The sequence below is a fragment of the Hippopotamus amphibius genome, chromosome 1 (assembly GCF_030028045.1).
Source record: "Hippopotamus amphibius kiboko isolate mHipAmp2 chromosome 1, mHipAmp2.hap2, whole genome shotgun sequence".
In the NCBI taxonomy this organism is placed as follows: Eukaryota; Metazoa; Chordata; class Mammalia; order Artiodactyla; family Hippopotamidae; genus Hippopotamus; species Hippopotamus amphibius.
The window spans coordinates 59,837,839-59,857,282 of record NC_080186.1 but is presented as its reverse complement, the minus strand read 5'-3'; the positions used below and the strand labels follow the sequence as shown (position 1 = coordinate 59,857,282).

The window sequence follows — 19,444 nt, the reverse complement described above, 5'->3', positions numbered from 1 at the left end:
GTGGAAAGACTGGGATTTAAATGGTGAAGGACTGGAGTTTATATTTGAGTCAATAAGCAATGAGGAGGCACTAAAGATTTCTATACAAAACAGTGATACGAATCTCCCAGTACAACATGCTGATGTGAAGAAGCCCTTTAGGCTTCAGCATCTTCTATTGTATATCATCTGATGCCAACTCAGTTTAGCTTTATATTACTAAAAGCTGCTTACTGTAATAAAACTCTCTTCCTCTGTGCTCTTAGGGTAACTGCATACCTGCATCCTCTTGGGCACATTCACCAGATTGAAGAGAAGACTTACACTCCATGAGGTTCTATAGCTCCACTGGGCATACTGAAGCTAAAGCCATAGCTCTAGCCCTACAATTTCTCAGTCTATATTTAATGTACTCCACGATATGTCCCCAGCTTACTTTTTGACCCTATTTTCCCATAAAAGACTGCAAAACTAAATTAAAGTTTTAATGTGCAGGACCTTGAATGTCAAATTGAGAAGTATGGACTTAATAGATAAGTGACTTTCAAAGTGTGTTATTCATTCAACAGGTATTTACTGAGTGCCAGCTATAAGCCAGGTACTGTTTTAGGCCCAGAGGATACGGGAGGGAGAAGAGACAAATACCTGAATTTATAAACAAGAAAATAGATATATAAAATTAAAATATAAAATGACTATTTGTGGTCAAGTGTAATGAAGAAAAATAAAGGAGGTTAAGGGACTGAAAGAGTCCAAGGTGGGGGGCCCTACTTTAGTTAGGGTGTCTGAGAAGGCTCTCTAAAGTGACATGTGGGTAGCCCTGAAGGAGGTGAGATTGCAGGCTGTGCAAATAACTTGGGGAAGATGATTCTGGCCAGAGAAATAGCAACTGCAAAGGTCCTGAGGTAGGGGCTTCCTTGGAATGCTTGACATAAAGTAACTGAAGATGGAAACAAATAATGCTTAAAGGACAACTCTGAAGTTTTACTTGCAAAGATCCTTCAGAACCTTGCTCTAATAATCACCTTCATCTTAAAAATTCAGTAGCCTGCATTGCTTCTTTCTCTAGCACCTTCTATGCCTATTTTCCTTTTTCTGCCCTGTAAGAAAACACTTTCCAAATTTTTCTGGAGTAATAATAGAATGTGGCTGAGAAAGTATGAAAAGGAATGAGTGGTTAGCATTCTAAAATACCACAGAAAACATGTAAGATCTAGAAATGTATCCACTGGTAACTAGGCACTTAACTCCTTGGCAACATGAAATTTCCGACTCTCTTGGATATTTTGTTAGTAAGTAACCAGTAGAATTATGACAGTATTAACATAAAAACAGATTGGAAATGTACGTTTGGGGCAGAAAGGGGAGAGTGGGAGAAGATAACAATTTTGACCCCTGACAACCAACCACAATCAGATAGATATCACGAAGGCTAGGGCTAGAGTCAGAAGTCACTCTGTCTAGGCTTAAATGTTAGCAGCCACAAGGATAAAGCTTCAAAAGCCCCCCAGACATAGAGCAATAAGTTAAAAAGAATTTTAAAAAATTGTTTGGTCCAAAGATGGTTAAAAAAAAAAGTGTCGTTTCTCAGATTAAAAATAAGATTAAGTGGTTTCCTAAATATATGTAGAAAAGGCTGCACTGAGCTCAAGAAGGAAGTCTCATAATTACCTGCTAGTTTCTGCCTCCGCACATAGATCACCCACTGTCAAAGCTGAACTAGTATAAAACCTGATTTTCAAGATGAAGAAACCGAAGCCTGCAGATATAAGTGAGTTACCTGATTTACATAATGTCTAAATGTCTAAAGACTTTGAATAACTGTCCTTTATTAAGTTTACAATATTTTTCCAAATGTTAAAGAATAAATAGATGTAATCGTTATTAAGTGAATTCAGGCTGAAATAGAGGACATGAAGTTTAGAAGAAGTTTACAAAACGAATATTAAACGAGTAAAATGCTGACTGGTATTATAATAATTGAAAGGAAATCTCTCCAAAATTAAGAAATACTTTAATGATAATCACTCATTTTTAAATGTTTTACAACAAAAAATATTTTTACTTAAAAATACTTTCACGTTCATTATTTCATTTACTAAACCAGGACTACACAGGGAACAAAGAAAGAGAAGTTTCCACTCCTACAGTGAGGACAAAGATAACCACATTAAGTTAAAAAAAAAGTCTAAGTACAGCAATTACATTTAATTAAAGGCTATAAAGCCTGAGGTTGCTAGTTAAGAGGTTAAGGCTGGTGAACTCTAGGAAAGTTTGGTCCTCTCTATGCTTCAGATAAGGGTTGGTTAATTAGCTAAAAGCTTAGCTTTATCAACATCTGTAAGTTTCACTTTGATAATGGTTGTAGAAGTTATCCCTGGGTTAGTGTATATGCCTTCTTTGACTCCTGAGACATTACAAGTTTCAGGACAAGCTCTAAGAAAATTAGACAAGCAGTATTATAATAGGTACCTAATTGGGTATAAAGTTATTTTTTTCTAATACCTGCCTTAAAATATCTGATTATCTATAAAGCTCTTGAAGAATGTATTCAGGCTAAGTAAAAAAAAATCTTTTTTTTTTTTTAATCCTCTTCTGGAAAAGTTAAAGTTGGCAACAGCTAACTCTCCCATCTAACAATCTCAAACTATATGAATATTTTCAGCCAATCTTGTTATATTTTTCAGTTATATAAGGGGCAAGATTACACAATCTTCACAAAACAAGTTAGAAAACTTTTCATGATACTAAGTTGCTTAGGTTGTTTCCTGAGATGCCAGGTATTGTTGCTTGTTTGAGCTTTTGCTATTCTCTGTCAATATTGTATGATGCTTTAAAAGCCACTGGACTGCAAGTCATTAAACCACAAAATCCGTGTGGTTTAGATCTAAGCAATAGTTAACCTTGAATCCTCCAAGATAGTAAGGAGAGTGTTTGACAGATTGTATTAAATCAGTAAATGTTAGATAGATGAATGGCAGATGGCAGTACAAATCACAGGCAGAATAGCAAGGGCATATAAGCACTAGCTTCATAATGAGAGTTCTTTTTGTGCTCTCAGTGCAAATGTGCCTAGCTTCTCCTCTGATGTACAGTGACACAGTGCGTGTCATAAAGTGTTACAGGTGTGCTGGAAATATTGACCCCCTCAGCCTTTGGGGTAGCAAGGAAGTGCTGGGGCACAGGAATCTCCAGCAAGATACACTTTTCATTTATCCCTGTGGGTTGGACATATATTCTCATTTTTTGTGAGTGAAAAACATTCGAAAGGTTATGTATGAAGATCATATCTATAGTGGAGAATAGACTGGAGAATGGATTGATGGGAGAAGAAGATACTAGGAAATAACTGAAATGGAACTTCATAATACTATATTCTTTCCCAAATATTCTGGTCTTCAGTTCTTTTTGATACTCCCAGTGTTCACTGATTATCTGAAATGTTCTCCTGTAAAGGAAGCACTTTAGTACTAAACAAAGCCTTTATTTCTAAACAAACAGACCTTGTTTAGAAAATACTGGGTGAACTTTAAATAATTATGAGAAACCATTGGGAACAAATCAGTAAACTGTATTTGGAGGATGAGAGGAAAATAGACCCTCGAGGAGGTGAGAGTTGAAGACAAAGTGTCAAATCAGAAAAGAGTAATAATTTGCCCAAGGATCATAGGGAGGTTAGAAAATTGCACAGAATATGAACTTTCCATATGACTTATGAGATAGCACAAGTAGCTCAGGAGCACATCTTGCTTAGGTACATGGCTTATGGCTAGATAATCAATAGGACCTCAATTGCTTAGCTAACCAAAGTAAGTATTTCTTTTTTTTCATCCATCACAAAACTGGTTGAACTTTCCCACTATGAGTAATACAAAGTTGAATAAACACATTTGACCTGACCAAGTACTGAATGCTGGCAGGGTACAGACCACTAAAATGATGGAGCACAGATCATCTTACATGATTTTTTTATTTTATTATTTTAAATCTCATTTGGGCTAGAATAGATGTGGCCATTAGGATTATTTATAGACTATAAATAGATAACCCAGAAAGGACAACAGATTTTCAGAAAAGAAATACAGAAAAGTTTACCCTTTCTTTAATCTTCATCTAAAACACAGCACATGAAATTAAAGTCATTATTTATTTATTTTTGCCTATTTTTTTTCTTTTCTTTCTTTCTTCTTCTTCTCCTTTTTTTTTGGCCACACTGCACAGCTTGCGGGATCTTAGTTCCCTGACCAGGGACTGAACCCAAGCCACAGCAGTGAAAGCACTGAATCCTGGACCTCCAGTGAATTTCTAAAGTTGTTATTTAAAGAAAACAAAACAAAACAAAACAAAACAAAACTTTGTTATTTGGAGGTCATGTTTTTAGAATTTTAAAATATTTTCTTCACTAGTTGTAAAAGTCAAGGTAGGGACTTCCCTGCTAGCACAGTGGTTAAGAATCCACCTGCCAATGCAGGGGATACGGGCTTGATCCCTGCTTTGGGAAGATACCACATGCTGGGGAGCAATTAAGCCCATGCACCACAACTACTGAGCCTGTGCTCTAGAGCCCTGGAACTACAACTACTGAGCCCACATGCTGCAGTTACTGAAGCCCGCACTCCTAGAGGCCGTGCCCCACAACAAGAGAAGCCACTGCAACGAGAAGCCCATGCATCAAGACAAAGAGTAGCCCCTGCTGGCCACAACTCAAGAAAGCCCACGTGCAGCAACAGAGACCCAACACAGTCATAAATTAATTAATTAATTAATTAATATGTATTTTTTTAAAAAAATGTCAAGGTAAAGCTAAGGGAGAAAACAGAGTTCTTAAAGCCCGCATATTCAAATTAATCAAGGAAAAATAGTCTAATATTCAATGGGGTACTGAATAAACATAGGCTTTGGAATCAGACACGCTAAGGTTTGAATCTTGGTTGTTCCATACACCTGCGTGTCTACAGTTCATATACTTAAACTCTCCTAGCCCTGTTTTCCTCAACTATAATATCTGAGATAAATGCATCCCCTTCTTTGAGTGGTTTTGAGTATTAAGTTAGATAGTATACGTAAAAGTCCCTGGCACATGACAGGTTATCAAAACATGGTGGTTCTTATTTTTTTAAAGAAAAATAAAAAGGATTTAATGTTGGAAAGACTTAAAGAGTGAAAGGTTTTTAATTTAATTTTTATGCATAATTATTAGACAATGGTGATTATATTACCTCTTATTCACAGTGAATAAACTCTGAGTCATCCTGTGTATCCTCATTCCATTTCCTATTGCTTTTATCTTGTCATGCTGTTACTACCCCTTGCTATATAAGCCTCTTGTGAGTAGAAAAATAATTTAAACATCTCTGAATTCACAATTTCCCCAAAGAATGAAATTCGAAGTTGGGAATAAGAAAGATAATTCTCTGTCAATAAGTGAAGTTTCTAAAACACAAATGGAAAAGTATGGTTTTATAAATACAAATGATTATGAATTACATTTAAATTAATGTAGGTAGGTCATCTAATATAATGGAAACAAGGAAAAATACAATAACATCTGAACACAGTCTAGAAGATACAGAGCTATTTTTGCTGAACACATCACTATTTATGACATTATTTTTTTTTTGAGGTTAATGTACTTCCTTGATTGGATCACTTACTCTTCGTCCTTTAGGACCTGGACTCCCAGGTGGTCCTCTTGCCCCTACTTGACCCTGCATGTTGAAAATTTAAAAATCAGTTATGGAATTCACAGGAACGTTATGACAACACTAGTTATAACCATTCTTATGATATGTAATTCTCCTTGGAAATTCTTAAAATTGATTAGTTTCCTTTAAAAATATGCTTTAATTATTAAACAAATACCATACTACCCTCCCCCAATAGTCTGCCTTTGACATATTCTACTATTCAAGGAAATTTAATTTCTAAGTGTTTGCACACTGAAAGAGAATGGGAAGTATTTAATATTCACTGACCACACAGATTTTATGATGAACACATATGGAGTGGTGGTAGAGGGAGACACCCACTTAGAGAGTCTGACCAGTATAATCTTCCTGGTCCATCAAAGAACCAGTGGCCACTTCTGCAAGATTTCTTTCTCATTACTCTAAACATTTATGATAATCCCATCACATAAAAGTAGATTTTTTCTGTTACCATGATAAATGCCACAAAATTTTCCAAATTAACATGCCATACCAAAAAAAAAAAAAAATAGCCTTCAATGAAGATTGTTATTTGTTTCCAAATCAATTACAATGAATTATTTTTATGCCTAATAGTCTCCAATAAAGACTTGCTTAGAAAACAAAATTTATTTATCTGTATAAGACAGGTAGACAAAAACTGAGAACTTTCACAGGATCTAAAATCTATTTCTTATCTTATATGAGTGAAAAGATTAGCAACTGTGCCCTACATCAGTCTTCCTCATTTTAGAAGTCAACAAAATATCTAACAATATGCTGGAGAATTGGGCTTATCTTCAAAACAGAAGCTTCACAAAACAGCATAAACCATTTCTGATAATAGTTTTTAGGGGATCACAAAGGCTGATATTTTTCACATTTAAGTTCACAATAATTTTCAAATTTTAATAAGTAAACTCTCTTTAGAGACAAGACTTCATTATCTTTCTGTAAACAAATGGAGTTTTTCACAACTCAATTTTTGATTAATAAGGGTATAATTTCTATGAATTTTATCAGTTTTAGAATATCTGCAAATTTCTAAGAACATGTTGGAACTTGTGCTTGTGATTTGTCTGTCCAATCAGTCTTACTTCTAAGCTTGATTACTGACTCTGTTTTGTTATCTGTGGTTATTCAAAAGAAAGTTTAAATGTTTTTTATTTTAGGATGTAGAACTACATTATTAGAAGTGAGCAGTAAATAATAGAGCAAGTAGAAGTGAGGAAGCTCAAGATACCATGATATATTCTAGAGTGTTTTGCATTGATGGGGAAGAGAAGTCTTTTCTGTACTTACAGGTAACCCTAGTGGACCCACGGGTCCTGGAACCCCAGGAAGACCTGGATATCCCTATAATTTAAGCAAAAATATAAATGACAAATTCTCCATCATGTCTAATTATTTTCATTGAACACAAACCAGTAAATTATACATAGTAATTAAAAATGATAATTTGATAAGATCTCCCTCTACTATCCAAGACATAAGAGGTCACAGGAAGTGTTCCAGAGATAGACGATAGAAATAAGAAATATTTACACAGAAGCTGTGTGCACTTTTATTAGAAATCCTTTGCCCAGAAATGAAATTTGTAGCCAGAATCATATATTATAACCTATTGAAAAGAAAATATTCATCTTACATTTTTATAGGCTATGTTATGCCATGAATAGATGTATATTATGTTCTGCAGATTGTGAAACCGTATCATTTTCAGATGTCAGGGAATCCAATAATTAAGAAATGGGAATGTGTACAAATACTTTAGCCTATCAGATTTTAGAATGAACACATGCTTTGTGGTATAAACCATATTCAGAAGATTCAGAGTCTTAGGAGGCAATAATTCCTGAAATTAATTAGCGTTATGGGTATATTAAATTTCCAGATTGACAGCAACTGGAGACAGGTAAAAAAATAACCTTAAAGTGCTTTACTCATAATACAGAAGTTAAAACTGAAGAAAAATTTATGTAAGATGAATCTGTAGATAGCATTAGGTGTCCCAGATCCACTGCAATATATTTTCTGACAGCAAAATTCTTTAATTGAAAATAATTGTTCGTTCTAGTTTCTATATCACATTTAGAAACTTTAATAAATGAAAACACTGCAAGCTAGATATAAAATTTATCAGCTATTACTATCTTACAGATATAAGAATATAAGATGAATTCTGGATTCTGATCTTTCATGTATCAAATCATTTCATTGTGACCACAAACACGGAAAAGTGGCAATGATATGTGCCATATAAACTATAAGCTGTAAAAGAAAAGTAGAATCCTAATTTAATTTTCTTCCTCAACCACTTAAGCTAATTTAGGATGGTTTAATTCTTCTTTTAAATCTATAGGCTCATTTGACCTAGCCATGTGATTTGCATGCTTTTGAGTGCCAATTAACATTCTGAATGGTAAACTGTTTAGAGGAGAAGAAAATTTTAATGGAAATTTACTACAAAATAGCATTTTTCATTTACTTAAATTTCATTCAAGACAATTCCACCTCTGGAATGCCTTAACTTTATTATGTTCTTTGGACACATATCTTTCAAATCACTGAGCTCTTACCTTAACACCCTTTTCCCCCTGGGGACCTAGTGGCCCTGGACTTCCACGCTCTCCCTTTTAAAACAAAGAAAAAAGAAAAACATTGAGGCACGTTAATTAGTTATGAATGAGCTAAGCCTATCCAGGAAACTCATCCTCATTTTCAGTAATTTTTAAATTTACAATTTTTGCATTTTTACCCTAAAGTTGCTATACTTTTATCACAACAGAGAGCCTCTTAAGATACTTTTCAAGAGATAAAATACTAAAGTCTTACTAAAATGACAAAAATAGAAATTATGAATAAACAATATTCAAAACTGAGCATGCATCATATGCTAAAGTTTTGCAAGTAGAAATTCTTATAATTTTGAGACATATAAAATATAAGAATAGAAAAAGTATGAAAGCATATTGTAAAAATTAACTAAATATATAACCATTGAACAAAAAATTTATTTCTGTAATCTGTCCACCACAATTAAGCATAATCATGACCATCATACATGCCACAGCAGATTAAGGGTATAAACTGATTCACTTTAAAATTCCAAGACTTTTCAATGTTAGTGTAGAAAATTTAACCTAACACAGAAGTAACTAAACCAGAGTGAAAGAAGTACAAAACCATCTAAATTTTTTGAACTGAGGTCATTTTATATTTGCTATATTGTTAATAAAAAAAATCAACAAGTATATATTAATCACTTTTAATGTACTCAGTGAGAGTTGGAGAGATATAACAGATATTTGACTTAGACTTTACCCTCAAGTAATTGAAAACATGACATTAACAAAAATGAATCGATTAAAGGACAATTAAATTTTAAATCATGTGGTACTTACTCTAAGTCCAGGAAGGGAATAAATAAGGAAAGACTAGAATAATCTGGGAAGACTTTATGGAGCAGACTGGAATTTAATTGAGTACTATAGCTTGGCTTTGAATAAATAGAGGAAAGGGGAGAGGAAACTAAACCAAGAGAGCAGTAAGAATAACAATAGGAGCAAGTAGAAAACATGAGATTGGGTTGCAAGGAAGGTTCATACTGGAAAATATTAGAGAATTTGTTTGATGAACTGATTAAGTCAAAATCACATAGTATCTTGATAGCAAAGTAGAGCCGTTAACAGGCTTCAACAATAGGGAGCTAATGAAGGTTTTTCAAAATACTTTATCATGACCCAACAAAATTAGTCTTCTGCTTATAGTATGTAGGCTGGTTAGAACATAGAAAAGGAAAGGGTAGGGTAAATATGATACAGGGTAAATTTAAGATAAACTAATAAGAGTATGTCTGAGGGGGTAGCTTTGGATCGACTATTAGAAAGGAGAAATTGTAAAGAAAAAACTCCAAGATCTGCTAAAAGATTAGGCACAGAGGATGGAGGAAAAAAGAAATGCAAAGATGGGTTCACTCTATCTATTCTGGAAGATGGAAGAATAGAGATACGTATAAGGCACATAATACAAATGAGATAATAGGGAAGAGACCAGTTTGGATGTGGGGAAAAAATGATAAATTTTAACATGTTGAGTTTGACTTAAAAATTTCAGATGGAAATAAGTGGAATATTATCTAATTTACTTCTAATCCTGGCTCTACTTAATTATTTACAAAGAGTAGCTTTGCATAGTAATTGCATTATACTACCATGCTTCTGCTTTATATTCAGCAAGTCAGGTTTCAGTCAAAGACTTGAAGATTTTGGTTTATTACCTACTAGTTCGTTATAAGATTCCATGAAAAAAATTTAAGAAAATCCCCTTGCTGGTTTCAAATAAAGAATTACTTTATTATTTTTTTTTAAAGACTTTCCTAAATTTGAAATTCAATATGGAAAATCACTCCCAAGATGATGATTTCTAGGAAATTTTTAAGCCAATTACAATTTCCTTCACAGTAGCCAAAAAAATCCATGAATAACTTCATACTGAATTCCAAGAGGATATAAAGAGTTTGTGACTGAAACTTGGATCAGGTAAAGTGATAACTTATTCTTCACTTTCAAAACTCTTTCCTTTAGGGGCTTTTTCTCATAAAGTAGATTTAGATATTTTCTAGATCATCAATTCCATCTTTTCTCTTCAGAGCACATCATTATAACCAAGAGTACTCTGCCTTTTAAAAATTAGAAACATATGCTATCAGCTACATTTCAATATATTTAAGAGATTCAGTAGAGGTAGTGCATATTAAGTTATGAGTGATTTCTAATTCGTAAAATATGATATGACTGTCTCTCCTTTGAGTTTAGCTTAGAACTCTTACTACTGAACCAAACAACGAAAGAAATTACCTTTTCACCAATGCTTCCAGTCATCCCAACTTCTCCAGGTAAACCAACAGGTCCCTTTTAGGAAAAAATATAATAAAAAACACACATATACTGTAGTGCTATTATAGCACCCTGGTTTTAAATTACCTATAAACATTATGTTTCTTTCTAACTCATCCTAAATTTTATCTTAGAGTAAAATCCCTTCTGGTATAGGTGTCCTGCCTAAGTCTCCAAAACAGAATTAATTATTCAGTTAATCAACAAATATATATGAATGTCTAATATGTGACAGGCCAGGTGCTGGGAGGCACTGAGTTTCAAATTCAAACAGTCCCTGTCCTTGTAGAACTTAAGTTCAGTGGATGTTTTAAAAACTCCTGCAGTTTTCATAGATTCTTGATGGGGATACACTAGCTTAAGAAATTATTTCGGAGACTTCCTTCTTTGAAAGCTCCTCAATTCATGAGGGAATAGCACAAACCCACTCATTAATTCATTCAAAAAACATTTGGTGCCTAATTTGTGCCATGCACTCTGCTGCTTGCTGAGATTTCATTAGTAATCAAAAGGAGACCTAGGCCCTGCCCTGATGAGGCAAAAAGTCTTGCAAGAGAAACAAGAACAACTAAATAAAAAAGTGAGTATTTATAAACTATGATACAGGTTCACAGCTGTTCACATGCTGAGGTGGAGAATAAAGACAAGACCTATTTCAGGAAAGACGGTCAGGGTAAACTTGAGACCTGCCATTTAAACTAAAAGCTGAAGAAGAAGAAGAGGCCAGCCAGCCAAGCAAAGAAAGGAGGAAGAGAGTTCTAGGCGGAGAAAATAAGTTGAGTAAAGAATGGACTTGGCACAAGAAGTGAAAGAAGGCAATCAGTTTCAGAGTGAACAACACTCAGGGTGCATCTACCTTTGTCTCCATGGATTCTACTTCAAGCAGCGTAGAAAGCAAAAATGGTAACAAAGAACAAGTTTCACAACAAAGAGTATAATCCTTCCCCAGCCTTCAATTATGAAGTTACTTCCTTTTTTTCCATTAATTAATTAATTAATTAATTAATTAATTTTATTGGCTGTGTTGGGTCTTTTTTGCTGTGTGGAGGCTTTCTTTAGTTGTGGTGAGTGGGGGCTACTCTTCGTTGTGGTGCACGGGTTCCTCATTGCCGTGGCTTCTCTTGTTGTGGAGCACAGGCGCGTGGGCTTCAGTAGTTGCGGCACATGGGCTCAATAACTGTGGCTGACAGACTCTAAAGCACAGGCTCAATAGCTGTGGTGCACGGGCTTAGCTGCTCCGCAGCATGTGGGATTTCCTGGAGCAGGGATCGAACCCGTGTCCCCTGCATTAGCAGGCGGATTCTTCACCACTGTGCCACCTAGGAAGCCACTTACTTTCTACTTTTATTCAAAAACGTATGAAATATTTTCTTTTTCAATAGTTATCAAGCAAAGACACTACTTAGATGATCATATAATACATATTAGCATATAGAAGGTACCTGAATCATGAAAAAATGGTTTGCTTTGTTGAAGGTAATATCTATATCCTCCTCCATATCTATCTATCCACCCATCCATCCATCCATCCATCCATCCATCTCAACCTCTACCTCTACCTATCTACCTACCTATCTAGTGATTATGTATACACGGCCATATGTTAAACACTTTCTATGTGTCTGATTTAATCCTCAGAACAGCAGTATTTGGTAGCATTATCATGATTCCCCTTTAACACATGAGGCAGATCAGTTAAGATGCTTTCTAAGGTAGATGAGCTTAAATAGTATCGACGAGTTTAAGTGGCTACTGAGCACTTGAAATGTGGCTAGTCCAAATTGACATGGGCTATAAAGGTAAAAGACACACCAGATTTCAAAGACCTACTACAAAAAGAATGCAAAAGAGGCAAAAATAGTTTTGTTATCAAAATCTTTCTTTGCATGTGAATGAAGGAACATCCACACGTATTTATTTATTTTAGCTATGATGGTGCTGTGTACCTGTATACACACATACACAACCAGTGATATTTTTCATCACCAACCAGTAAATCTTTGACTAACTATATTATTCACCTGTTATGAAAGGGAGGACATTATATCCTTCTTTTTAAATTTTTATTGCAGTATAGTTGCTTTACCATGTTGTATTAGTTTCTACTGTTCAGCAAAATGAACCAGCTATATATATACATATATCCCCACTTTTTTGGATTTTCTTCCCATTTAGATTCAGTGACTTAGGAATAACATTTAGCATTCACTGAAATGATATCAACAACTATGATATAGTCCTTCTTGATAAACTCCTACTGCTTCTTCCTGTTACTTGATCTGTACAGTGCCTTTGAAAAGGACAATGGGGTCAAGAAAACTGAAGAACTAAGGAGTCAGGTCTTTTAAGATGCCACAGTAAATCAATGGCATAGTTGCAACTAAATTCCAGAGTCTTCTGTGGCCGAAGCAATTTCTACCATTCCATGTTCTTGCTATGCTACTTGTTTAAAATGGATTTTTTTGTACACCTGAAACTAACACAATATTGTAATCAACTCTACTTCAATAAAAATAAATTACTTAAAATTTTATAAAAAGAATGCAAAACACCTAATGACTGATTACATATTAAAATGATAATGCTTTGAATATATTAGAGTAAGTAAAACACTGCTAAAATCAATTTCACCATTTTTTTTACCTTTTTAAATATAGCTACTGGAAAATTTTAAATTACACTTGTGACTTGTATCATATTTCTATTGGATAGCACTGATCTATATTCTTAAGCAATATGCTAATATTAGTACTTACATCCAGATGGAAGTGACCTAATTGTTTCTATGGCTATTTAGGTTTAAGAGAGTGAATACTTTCACTCTGAAACAATCAATGACCAATGGCCAGTCAATCAAATCTGAGCAGGAACAATGAAATAGAACTCTTCTGTGGGACAATAACCAAAACAGCAGAACGTGAACACAGACTAATCTTAATTCAGGGGGAAAAAACCCTTTTCTAACACATAAAACCTAGGTAAGAGAGAAGAAAGATGGTGGCGAAGTAGAAGGACGTGGAATGCATCCCTCTCCACAGATGCATTAGGAATACACCAAAAGACACAATAATTCCCACAGAGAACCAGCTGAACACCAGCAAACGAACTTGGACACCAGAAAGGACTGCAAAGATCCAAACATAACCGGTAGGGAAGCATTTGCAACTTTCAAAGAGGATGAAGCGGCTGAGCTGTGGCAGATGGGAGGGAGTGAGAAACACATGGAGGGTCCGCACCACGGCTCAGAGTGCCAGGACTGAGATGTCGATTCACAGCTGAACAGAAGATCTGGGAGTGGGAGTGTGGGAACCAGAGAGCTGGTTCCGGGTGAGGAACATTGTTGGCAGTGGGGAGACAGACCGAGGGGACAGGAGGGAAGAGGTGTGCAGCAAGGACTGCCTACCACAGAGAGCTGCGAGACCATACTGGCGGCTGGATACTGCTGATTCACAAGCAGCAGGGAGCAGCCACGGGCGTAGCCTCTCTCTTGGCGCCTGCGATGGACAGAGGAAGGACCCCTGTCGGCCAAGCTAATGCACTCAGGGATAACAAAGGCCCCCGGGCGGGGCTGGCTTAGAATGCCTGCAGCCTAGAGCCAAAAGCCCACAGAGAGGCCCAGCTGTTTACATGTGAGCCACCAGGCATCCCTCTGCAACAGGCACCACCACACCCAGCTGAACCACCGAGTCCCAGACAGGGCGGCACTGCTCACTCACTCCCAGGGGAAGGAACCACTATTGTACCCTCTCTCTCCCCACACACCAGTGCTTACAGACGAACAATAAAGGAAGCTCTGCTGGTCGCAGAAAAATACAAAAAACCCAAGGCGGGTAGGACACTTACAGCTGAGACCCCAAGGAAACAGAAATATTAGTATTGATTCTATTGAACTGGTCCATTCTGGGGTCAGTTCTAGTTTTTTTGTTTTGTTTCATTTTTGTTTCTTTATTAATTATGAGCTTAGTCCTAAGGGATCTACAAGTTTTATAACATATTTTTTATTCCATTTTTTATTCTATTTTTATTTTTAGCCTTTTTATATATTTCTATTTCTAGCTAAGTTTTTTTGTAGTGCTGACTGTATCTCTCCTATCTTCTCATCTCTATCTTTTATACATTTCTATTTTTCTTTTTCTTTTCATATTTCCAGTCACACTATGCTCTTCTGTTGCCCTGTCTTCTATCCTTCTTTAGTTTATTTTACCTTAATATCCTTATAAGCAATATTATTGGTCTGCTGTGTCTCCTTGCTTTATTCTCCAGATGACACACTACTTTGGTATTTATTATTAGGTTTTTGTCTTTATCTTAGTTCTAAGTATAATTGTCTGATTTCATTCTGAGAATCTTCAGTCTGTCTGGTGGTATTCTAGCTCTTTATTATAGTTGATCCTAGCTTTCAATATCTCCCTGGATTTGTGTTTCTGTGTGTGTGGTGCTGTTTGTTTGTTTCTTTTTGCTTTTGTTTCTGTTTTGTTCTGCTTAGGTTTTGAATTTCTGTTGGTTTTCTCTTTGAATGTCTGATAGCATACTGGGGTTCTTCTGTCAGGTCTTTTTGAGTGCCTTATGTTCTATTGGATTCAGTATTTGTGTGTCTTATACATGTATGTGTTTCCATGACTTAGTATTTGTTTGACTCAACACTCTGCCATTAGTCTTGGGCTTGGACAGTCTTTTTTAAACCCCTTTATTGCTAGGACAAGCAACCTCTGAAGTTTGGACCACCATAAGAAAACAAAGAAACACCATGCAAGCAGAGGAGCAGGAAAAAACCCCACAAAACCAAATAAGTGAAGAGGAAATAGGAAAAATGCCTGAAAAAGAATTCAGAGTAATGATAGTAAAAATGATACAAAATCTCGATAACAAAATACAGAAAATACAAAAAACAGTTAAAAAGGACTCAGAAGAACTAAAGAACAAATAAACAGCAATGGACAACAAAATAACTGAAATTTAAAAAACTCTAGATGGTATAAACAGCAGAATAACTGAGGCAGAAGAACGAATAAGGGAGTTGGAAGATAGATTGGGGGAAATAATGGCCACAGAGCAGGAAAAAGAAAAAAGAATAAAAAAAATGGAAGACAGTCTCAGAGACCTTGGTGATAATGTTAAGCGCACCAACATTTGAATCATAGGCATCCCAGAAGAAGAAAAAAAGAAAGGGTCTGAGAAAATATTTGAAGAGGTTATAGTGGAAAACTTCCCCAACATGGGAAAGGAAATAATTAACCAAGTCCAAGAAGCACAGAGAGTCCCATACAGAATAAACCCAAGGAGAAATACACCCAGGCACATACTAATCAAATGAATGAAAATTAAACACAAAGAAAAAATATTAAAAGCAGCAAGAGAAAAACAACAAATAACATGTAAGGGAAAACCCCTAAGGATAACAGCTGACCTTTCTGCAGAAACTCTGCAGGCCAGAAGGGAATGGCAGGATATACTGAAAGTCCTGAGAGAGAAAAACCTACAGCCAAGAATACTCTACCCAGCAAGAATCTCATTCAGATTTGAGGGAGAAATCAAAAGCTTTCCAGACAAGCAAAAGTTAAGAGAATTCAGCACCACCAAACCAGCCTTACAACAAGTGCTAAAGGAACTTCTCTAAGTAGGAAACACAAGAGAAGGAAAACACCTACAAAAACAAACCCAAAACAATTAAGAAAATGGTAATAGGAACACACATGTCAATAATCACCTTAAATGTAAACGGATTAAATGCTCCAACCAAAAGACACAGACTGGCTGAATGGATACAAAAACAAGACCCTTCTATATGCTGCCTACAAGAAACCCACTTCAGACCAAGGGATACATATAGACTGAAAGGAAAGGGATGGAAAAAGATATTCCATGCAAATGGAAGTCAAAAGAAAGCTGGAGTAGCAATACTCATATCAGACACATTAGACTTTAAAGTAAAGACTATTACAAGAGACAAGGAAGGTCACTACATAATGATCAAGGGATCCATCCAAGAAGAACATATAACAATCGTAAATATCTATGCACCCAACATAGGAGCACATCAATACATAAGGCAAATGCTAACAGCCATATAAGGGGACATCGACAGTAACACAGTAATAGTAGGAGACTTGAACACCCCACTTACATCAATGGACAGATCATCCAAACAGAAAATAAATAAGGACACACAAGCTTTAAATGACACATTAGACCATCTCGACTTAATTGATATTTATAGGACCTTCCATCCAAAAACTACAGAATACACTTTCTTCTCAAGTGCACATGGAACATTTTCCAGGGTAGGTCACATCCTGGGTCAAAAATCAAGCCTTGGTAAATTCAAGAAAATTGAAATCATATCAAGCATCTTCTCTGACCACAATGCCATGAGACTAGATATCAATTATAGGGAAAAAAAACTGCAAAAAATACAAACACATGGAGGCTAAACAATACACTATTAAACAACCAAGAAATCATTAAAGAAATCAAAGAGGAAATCAAAAAATATCTAGAAACAAACAACAATGAAAACACAATGACCCAAACCTATGCTACGCAGCAAAAGCAGTTCTAAGAAGGAAGTTTATAGCAATACAGTTCTACCTTAAGAAACAAAAAAAATTCAAATAAACAACCTAATCTTACACCTAAAACAATTAGAGAAAGAAGAACAAAGAAACCCCAAAGTGAGCAGAAGGAAAGAAATCATAAAGATCAGAGCAGAAATAAATGAAAAAGAAAGGAAGGAAACAATAGCAAAAATTAATGAAACTAAAAGCTGGTTCTTTGAAAAGATAAACAAAATTGATAAACCATCAGCCAGACTCATCAGGAAAAAAAGGGAGAAGACGCAAATCAACAGAATTAGAAATGAGAAAGGAGAAGTAACAACTAACACCACAGAAATACAAAAGATCATGAGAAATTACTACAAGCAACTAAATGCCAATCAATTGGATAACCTGGAAGAAATGGATACATTCTTAGAAAAATACAATCTTCCAAGACTGAACCAGGAAGAAATAGAAACCATGAACAGACCAATCACAAGTACGGAAATTGAGGCAGTGATTAAAAATCTCCCAACACACAAAAGCCTAGGACCAGATGGATTCACGGGTGAATTCTATCAAACATTTCGAGAAGAGCTACCACCTATCCTTCTCAAACTCTTCCAAAATATTGCAGAAGGAGGAACACTCCCAAAGTCATTCTATGAGGCCACCATCACCCTGATACCAAAACCAGGCAAAGATGTCACAAAAAAAGAACATTACAGACCAATATCACTGATGAATATAGATGCAAAAATCCTCAACAAAATACTAGCTAACAGAATCCAACAGCACATTAAAAAAATCATACACCATGATCAAGTGGGGTTTATCCCTGGGATGCAAGGATTCTTCAATATATGCAAATTAATCAACGTGATACATCATATCAACAAACTGAAGGAAAAAAAACCATATGATCATCTCAATAGATGCAGAAAAAGCTTTTGACAAAGTTCAACATCCAGTTACGATAAAAACTCTCCAGAAAATGGACATAAAAGGAAATTACCTCAACATAATAAAAGCCATATATGAGAAACCAAAAGCCAGCATCGTTCTAAATAGTGAAAAACTGAAAGAATTCCCTCTAAGAACAGAAACAAGACAAGGGTGTCCACTCTCACCATTATTATTCAGCATAGTTTTGGAAGTTTTATCCACAGCAATCAAAGAAGAAAATGAAATAAAAGGAATCCAAATTGGAAAAGAAGAAGTAAAATTCTCACTCTTTGCAGATGACATGATATCATACATAGAAAACCCTAAAGACTCTACCAGAAAACTGCTAGCACTAATCGATGAATTTAGTAAAGTAGCAGGGTATAAAATTAATGCACAGAAATCTCTTGCATTCCTATACACGAACAATGGAAGAGCAGAAAGAGAAATTAAGGAAACTCTCCCATTTAGCATTGCAACAAAAAGAATAAAATACCTAGGAATAAATCTGCCTAAGGAAGCAAAAGACCTGTATGCAGAAAACTATAAGACACTGATGAAAGAAATCAAAGACGACACAAACAGATGGAGGGACATACCACGTTCTTGGATTGGAAGAATCAACATCGTGAAAATGACTGTACTACCCAAAGCAATTTACAGATTCAACGCAATCCCGATCAAATTACCAATGCCATTTTTCACAGAACTAGAGCAAGAAATCTTATGATTTGTATGGAAACGCAAAAGACTCTGAACAGCCAAAGCAATCTTGAGAAGGAAAGATGGAGTTGGTGGAATTAGGCTTCCTGACTTCAAACTATACTACAAGGCCACAGTGATCAAGACAGTATGGTACCGGCACAAAAATAGAAAGGAAGATCAATGGAACAGAAGAGAGAACTCAGAGGTAAGCCCAAGCACATATGGGTACCTTATCTTTGACAAAGGAGGCAAGAATATACAATGGAAAAAGACAGCCTCTTCAAGAAGTGGTGCTGGGAAAATTGGACAGCTACATGTAAAAGAATGAAATTAGAACACTTCCTAACACCATACACAAAAATAAACTCCAAATGGATTAAAGACCTAAATGTAAGGCCAGACACTATAAAACTGCTAGAGGAAAACATAGGTAGAACACTCTATGACATCCATCAAATCAAGATCCTTTTTGACCCATCTCCAAGAATCATGGAAATAACATCAAGAATAAATAAATGGGACCTAATGAAACTTAAAAGCTTTTGCACAGTGAAAGAAACCATCAACAAGACAAGAAGGCAACCCTCAGAATGGGAGAAAATACTTGCCAACGAAGCAACAGACAAAGGATTAATCTCCAAAATATACAAGCAGCTCATGCAGCGTAATACCAAAAAAGCAAATAACCCAATCC

The 19,444-nt window shown here is 35.5% G+C and overlaps 1 protein-coding gene across 1 annotated transcript in view; it reads right to left on the bottom strand.

The window, feature by feature from the left end:
- Positions 1 to 19,444, bottom strand: part of COL24A1 (collagen type XXIV alpha 1 chain) — a 346,898-nt gene that overhangs the window by 142,260 nt on the left and 185,194 nt on the right. Inside the window, exons 26-29 of the mRNA XM_057714246.1 lie at positions 10,526 to 10,579; positions 8,246 to 8,299; positions 6,969 to 7,022; positions 5,634 to 5,687 (exon numbers count right to left, since the gene is read on the bottom strand). Coding sequence (XP_057570229.1) covers positions 5,634 to 5,687; positions 6,969 to 7,022; positions 8,246 to 8,299; positions 10,526 to 10,579 — 216 coding nt within the window. The remainder of the gene's footprint in view (positions 1 to 5,633; positions 5,688 to 6,968; positions 7,023 to 8,245; positions 8,300 to 10,525; positions 10,580 to 19,444) is intronic.